Consider the following 7,217-nt stretch of genomic DNA (forward strand, 5'->3'; position numbering starts at 1 on the left):
CTAATACAAATGCTCCAGAATCCTCGTTGTAAAAGTAAAAAAATTACTGAAGCTATTATTTTTTTAATAAAAATAGTACTAAAATTATTAATCTATCTATCAATGCTAAACATACTACACATTAGAAATAGGACAACGTACTGTTTAATCTTGGCTCTGAATTCATCATGTAGCTTTATATATCATGGCCTCTTGGGGTGTGGGTTGTTCCCAACAATGGATAGCAGACGAGCAACGTTTATAAGTATAGGCTCTATTTACTCATTCAGAGCTTTGAAGTTGGGATCGTGCCTTCGCTGCAAGTCAAATATAATGCACTTATTCACCCCTAGCCACGAGTTTTTGCAAAAACCAGCGCTCATATGTGTTGTGTGGACAGGGATGAGAATTCTTCGTGCTTTTTCCCACGAGAGACACGGCCATTCTGGATCAATATCTTTCACTATCCCCACCAGATTTGTGTTGACAACTTTATCTTCATGTTCGGCCAATACTAACATCGAAGTGTAGAAATGTGTGTCCATCAACGACACATCTGTTGACATCATTTCAGGATGTCGGATCTGCATCTCAAGCAATCCACGGAGAGCTTCGCCGATGTGCTGAATTCGACAGAAGAAAAGGTTTTCAAAGTTTAAAAATAAGTGCTCTACATACACGATTTGTAAATGCTTACAGAGACAGTGACATGTGAGTTCGCGATCTCCATGAGCCCGTAGAACGACTTCTCATATTCGGCATAAAAACCTGGAATCCTACTTGGCGAACTGTCGAGCATCAATGCCCTAACTCGCGCTAGCGAGTTGTTTACCTTCAAAGTCACGGTCTCCGCAAGTGGCCTCACACTGTCATCTATAATTGCCCCAAACTGATGGTTCACTGCGTAAATTGATAAATTATAACAACTTTAATGCAAATATGAATATATAAGGTGTGGTGTAATAACCTCTCGACGTGGTCGCCTCGCCAACTGACATACCCTCATCCGGAGTCACTTGAATAACTAAAAACAAAAAGTTTATTGTTTAATATACTATACATAAATATAAAATTAAAAAAGTGCATTACCTCACCTTCTGAGCATTCCTCTGTTATGACTGGAAGGTTAGGCTCAAATATCCGTTGTGTTTGGCTACTACTGCCAATTTTCTAGCCAGATTATCATCCACACCTAAAAGCGTACATTAAACAAATTAAAATTAGAATGACAATTCTAATAAATCAATCTATTACGTAAACATAAATATAATTAATAAAATTAACTCACCAAAATTTGCCTCGGATGATTTACTCTTCCACCCTCTGCTATAGGCTATGCTATAATCTTTCTCCTGATGCACTGGCATCGGAGACCTGATCTGAGCAACACCTGCATATGAGACCTCATCTCAGCAAAACCAGCTCTAATCTGTTCAGTCAAACTCGATCTCAACTCATCGAAACCAACATTCAAAATCGATTTCAAGTCATCGAAAGCCAGATTTATATTCTTGATACACGCCCTGGTCTCAATAAATCCTGCTGTCATCTTAACATACATAGACGTAATGGAATCCTCCAATGCAATCAACCGCCTCTCGAAACGATGCTCCAAGGGTGATGGGTGGCGGGAAGGATTGAGTCCAAAGTGGACTCTAGGACCCATACGCATGGGAGAACTGGTGTTAGAGCTGGATCTACTGAGATCACCAGAACGGGTGTCGGAAACATCCAGAGATGAATGTGCAGAAGACGTGTGCTGGAATGATCTACTGATATCACCATAAATGGTGCCGGAAACATCCGGAGTTGAATGTGCAGAAGGCGTGTGCTGGACTGAGGGAGACTCCAGAGGGTGTTCGCTACATATGACTGTTTGACCTTGCCTTCAGAGCTCGAGTACTCGAGTGATGACCGCATCGGGCGCAGAATAAAAAAAATAGCTCGGTCGTATAATATGGTGAAACTAGCTCCTCAGGAGTAGGAATCAAAAATCCAAGACAATCCTGCATATAATTAATAACAGAGATTAATTAAAAATTATGTCCAAAGTTAATATATCAAATCAATTCATATTACTTACATCTATAACACACTCACCAAATGCTACAGTGATATCAACAGCAGATGGGGCACGGTTTGACGGCTACGTGTTAGTCACCCACTGAAACATCCTGGGCCACATCAAACCGTCCACATCTCTTTTTTTTTGCAAACTTTTGTGCCACGCTCGGATAATAATCATAAGCAAGGATTTGTAACATAAATTTCAAACAATGTTACTAGTAGAAATAAAGATAACAAATCCACTTTAACATTCAAAAAATAATATACCTGCAGAGGCAGGACAAAACCACCGACAAGGAAGCTGCCATCAACTTCTTTCTGACCCTATGCCTCGGTGAGGTAATTATATCGCCCTAAAAGATCATTCTTCAAACATCGGACCGCATCCCGATTGGCTACTCTATCCCATGGATAATTGTTGAACCTATCCAGATCATCTACAAGCATCAAGTATTTAGGGTCGATCTTCGTCGTCTTTTTCCTAGTCGCCTCACCGAATACGGCACAACAGAAGTATAGACTAGCTATCTTTATCTTCTCCACTAGTCTCATTCTGCTCTTAGACACTAATCTTTCCCTCCAAATCACTCAAAACATCTCAAACTTACCGGCAAAGTGTGTGGTGCCAATTACACCTCTATCCGGTAAATCTTCGGGCTCTATAGCGCAATCGAGACCGATTATTAAACAATACTCTAAGAAATAAAATCTAACCAGCCTCTTACGTACCACCATCCACAAATCATCATTACTACTATCAACTATCTATTTACTCATTAAATGCCATATAATTTGACTAAAAATGTTAAATCTCTATAATACCTAACCAAATTACCAAAAGACGACTGCTCGAAAAAAAGGGTTATCTCATCGTTGTTCAAATAACGATGAATCTTCTCAGCAATCTCTTTATATCTGGATTGAATTGTCAATTTACATCGAAAAATTGCATCCCTACCTAGTTTTCTCGACAAATAGACCTGTGATACAAATAAATACGTTAGTAAAGTTAGGAAAGTTAGGAAAATCAATAGAGAATTTCGAAGCTTGAGTTCAGTCGACCCAAGTGTGGGTCAACCCTTGGTCAATCGAATTTTTTTGGTCGATCCACGCTATGGTCATTGACCAACTTTTTTGGTCGACCATGCTTGTGTCCACTAGGTCGACCATAAAGTTGGTCGATCAAGCTTGTGTCGAATAGGTCGACAGAAGCTTCTTCAACACGACGCAGAAACAATAAATCGACAAACACGCAGAAGCTACAAATCGAAATAAACGTAAAAATTACCACATTTTGATTAGTCATTCCTTCGATTGAGTTTGCGTCGCCTCGAGGGGAAGGAAATTTCCGAGAACAGAGGGTTTAGGGTTCTGTTGAAAATTTTGCAAAAGAGGATTTAGGTTTTCTGTTGAAAATTTAATCGTGTATTTAAAGAATTTAAACTTAAAATATAAGATCATTTAGATAAATTTACCTATGGATTTTCTAAAAAAAATAAGTCACGGTAGTGTGCCTGTTCCCTAAATTTCCCCCGGTTTGCCCTAGGATAAACCTTGGAGCAGTACTCTCTCGTTGGCGAAGCGATTTCGCCGCCTCCCCACCGCAGATGGCGAGTTCTGTCCAAAATTCAGTTTCATATGCACTAATTTTTCTAATTTATGTGAATTTTGGGTTTTCGGTCTAGTTGAGTTTCTCTCTCTTTTTAGGGGAATAAACTTTGTAGGAAACTTGGAATTGTTATTCAGATTCATTTATGAGATCAAACTGAAAACCTTGCTTATTCCCCGAGGTTATGAGACGATTACAGTGTTCATTTATTTTGTGCTGAATTATTTCCCTAATTAAGTTCCATTTGTGCATTGTGGGCTTCGTATATTTTCTTTCATCTTTTTGCAGGCGTTCTCCCTTTTTACTTCGTCGAACCTATAACTTCTAGGGGTGGTGTTTGTGGATCAAATTGCACAAACTTTTTTGGGTCGAAGTTTGCGTGTTCTTTCGGATTTATGTAATGCAAGAAATGAGTAATAGCAGTGTTGAGCGTTGAAAAATTTATACAAGCGACATGATGAGTTTGGCGAATGTCTTTGGCAGGTTAATTTAGCTTTAGGTATTTACGCCAGCGAGATGGTAAGTTTGGCAATAAACTTTTCCTGCTGTGCCAAAATAAATCTCTCTCAAACCTTGTGCTCACACTGCTGTATGCCTCATCCCATGTACTGTAAAAAGCTTCAATAGGGGTATGTATTCCACGGGTTTATAGTCTGTACTATGTGGAGTTGTGGATTATAAGAATGCTGATCCAATCTTTACTATTAATATTTTTACAACTTTTTGAGGGAATTGATTAGGAAAAATAAAATAAGTTGAGAGCAAATGGTGCTTCCATATTTTAGTATGAAACTACGAACTGCTGTAGCCTGTAGTTTATTTTGACCACAACATCAGATTTATGATCAATATCAAAGTGTGGAGATATGTATTTTGATATAGCTTACCAACTATTTTCGTTTTCGGATCATGCTATATGTTGGAATGTTGCTAGTAACTTTTATTTGCGATGACATAGAGCCGTGGATTTCATCACTGATATCACTAATATCTTGCTTCTCTGCAATGATTTCAGGTGTGACGAAAACTCCAACTTATACCTGCTCAAATTTCCTTGTTTGAGGGACTCACTATCTGAGTTCTATTTATTTATCTTCTGAGGAGAAAATTGTTTATTTGAGTTTTAAAACAATGACAGATACCATCTTCTTCACAGCATTCCGGCAGTTATTGCAAATGTTCTTTGCTATAATCTTCTTCCACTGTTCTGAATATATTCTTGCCATTTCTAGTCATGGGAAAAACAATGTAACCCCGAAGTCTCTTTTAATCAGCAAAAACTACATATTGGCAATGATCATTTCCTTGATAGAGTATTTGGTCGAAATTTATTTTTTTCCTGGGCTGAAGGAACACTGGTTGCTAAGCAACATAGGCCTCGCCGGGGTGGTTTTTGGAGAAATTATACGAAAGTTGGCTATAATAACAGCCGGTAGATCCTTTACTCATCTCATAAAGATTCGTCATGAGGAGCATCATGTATTGGTGACACACGGAGTATATAGGCACATTCGGCATCCAAGTTACTGCGGGTTCTTGATTTGGTCCGTTGGCACTCAAATCATGGTTTGCAATCCGCTATCGACTGTGGCATTTGCATTCATCGTTTGGCGGTTTTTCCAGCAGCGAATACCATATGAGGAATTCTTCTTGAGACAGTTTTTTGGATTGCAGTACGAGGAGTATACTGACCAAACCTTTTCTGGAATCCCATTTATCAAATGATGAGGTTCCTCTCTACTCTTGGAATTACTTGCACGTACCTTGATCGTATCTATTTTAGTTCTGACTTTAACATGTATGTAATATTAAAATTTATGTATTATTAAAGTAGTAGGTGTTTTAATAGAATAAGAAGATTAATGACTGTTATGATCAAGTTAAATATTTCATATTATGATGCATAAAAATGTATATAAGAGGGACCAAAAATTAATCACTTTGCCACATTTATGTTTCAAATTAAATCCATTTTTTTAATTATATTTTATTTTCAGCCGTGGATATGATTTATCTATTGGGTTTAATCCAGTATCAAACGGAGCACAGGAAGTTAGACTCGAATTAGAGTTCGAGTTCGTCGAACTAAAACAAAAAATTTAAAATGCTCCAAATTGTTGAGAATAAGAATTAGAAATATTGAAAATTAGCACGTGATATTTATATAATGATATAATTATTTTTGTATTATTTTCAAATAAATTCTATAAATAGGTCTCTTAATTTGTGAAAAAGATACACAATTGAGTGGATAAAATTGTATAAAACTGTGTAGTTTAATGTATTTTGTGAGTTTGAGATTTTATTCTTTACCGTAAATTTTTATCTTTAACACGTTATCAGTACGATATTCGAAGCTTCTCTATTTTTTCTAAGATCCAAAACACATGAAAAAGGTAACAATATTCAAAAGTGAGAATATTTATTTTACTTTTTATTTATTTTTATTGTGTATATTTTTAATATATAATATAATTTTATTATATACAAAGATTTTATGACACCTCATTATAATAACATGATGTTATTATATTATTACATTGTTTATATATTTTTATTATGTTTATGTTTATTTATTGTATATATATATATATATATATTTAAATAATATAATGTTATTATATAAAAAGAGTCTACGACACCTCATTATAATAATGTGATGTTTCGTTCCTAGCTTAGACCCGATGAGCCAGCCATGGCTCGGCCTCCCCTAGACCACCTTAGGACTATTCTGGACCCCGAGAATCCACGCAAATCACCCCATGCAGGCCGCAGCCCATTACAACTCGCTATTCTCCCCAAACGACTAAACCGAAGCCAAGCTTCTACCCTCTCGATCCACAGCGCTTGGGATGGTTCCAGCACGAGCCGAGCCCTTCCAAGCCTTGTCTCAGACCCACCAGGGTCTGGTCTAAACCTCAGCGAGGTCCCTGCAGTGCTGGTTGAACCCTGCAAGCTGAAAAACCAAAGATCGAGCCACCCCAACAAAGCCTTGCTCTCGGTCCCTCACCTTGCACGATCTGCCAAAGGTTCTAAACCCCAAGACAATTCCTTGACACCCTTTTACAGCCCTTAACAACCGACAGCAGCAACCCCTTGCACAGCAACTAGGAAAACGTGAGCAACATTCGAAAAATGAAAGAAACGTGAAAAAAAAACGAAAACTTTGCATCCTTGTTGTTAGATCGAAAGTTTTCATGCAAAACACGTTCACCAGCATATATGACAGGTATGATGCGTAAAAAAATTGATACAATGCGTGCCTGATATTTATTTTAGGACAAACGATCGAGGAACCAATGGCCGTGGAGAGGAGCTCTTTGCTTGGAAGGGAAAATGGAGTCACCGACACTATGTAGCAGCAAAATCACGAGATGGATTGTCAGTGGAGGAGGTGGGCTCCCGAAAAATATTTCGTGTTGGAAAGTTTTTGAAAATATTAGTCGAACTCTCAAAAAGTCTCCTCGATTCGATAAAATTTGCGTACCGCTGAAAAATAAAATTATGCGGATAAAAATACCCAATAAATCTCATTTTTGAAAAATACACTTAAAACACCTTA

The 7,217-nt window shown here is 37.6% G+C and overlaps 1 protein-coding gene and 1 long non-coding RNA gene across 7 annotated transcripts; one reads left to right on the plus strand and one right to left on the minus strand.

Moving 5' to 3' along the window:
- Positions 1 to 384: 384 nt before the first annotated feature.
- On the minus strand, positions 385 to 1,217 carry LOC142544925 (uncharacterized). Of its 2 annotated transcripts, none has more exons than XR_012820142.1 (3): positions 1,074 to 1,217; positions 677 to 1,003; positions 385 to 602 (listed from the first exon to the last, which is right to left on the minus strand). It is a non-coding gene; the product is annotated as an uncharacterized LOC142544925 (long non-coding RNA). The 2 variants fall into 2 exon arrangements; XR_012820141.1 differs by having other exon boundaries at positions 1,069 to 1,217.
- Positions 1,218 to 3,556: 2,339 nt separating this feature from the next.
- LOC142547281 (protein-S-isoprenylcysteine O-methyltransferase A-like) lies at positions 3,557 to 5,553 on the plus strand. Of its 5 annotated transcripts, none has more exons than XM_075655482.1 (2): positions 3,557 to 4,284; positions 4,671 to 5,553. In XM_075655482.1, exon 2 carries the CDS (start codon positions 4,787 to 4,789, stop codon positions 5,378 to 5,380), a length of 594 nt encoding a protein of 197 aa, XP_075511597.1. In that variant the 5' UTR covers positions 3,557 to 4,284; positions 4,671 to 4,786; the 3' UTR covers positions 5,381 to 5,553. The 5 variants fall into 5 exon arrangements, with proteins under 5 accessions (XP_075511597.1, XP_075511598.1, XP_075511600.1 ...); XM_075655483.1 differs by having other exon boundaries at positions 3,557 to 4,174; XM_075655485.1 differs by having other exon boundaries at positions 3,557 to 3,836.
- Positions 5,554 to 7,217: the final 1,664 nt, after the last annotated feature.

This window comes from Primulina tabacum, chromosome 5 (genome assembly GCF_025594145.1).
Source record: "Primulina tabacum isolate GXHZ01 chromosome 5, ASM2559414v2, whole genome shotgun sequence".
Classification (NCBI taxonomy): domain Eukaryota; kingdom Viridiplantae; phylum Streptophyta; class Magnoliopsida; order Lamiales; family Gesneriaceae; genus Primulina; species Primulina tabacum.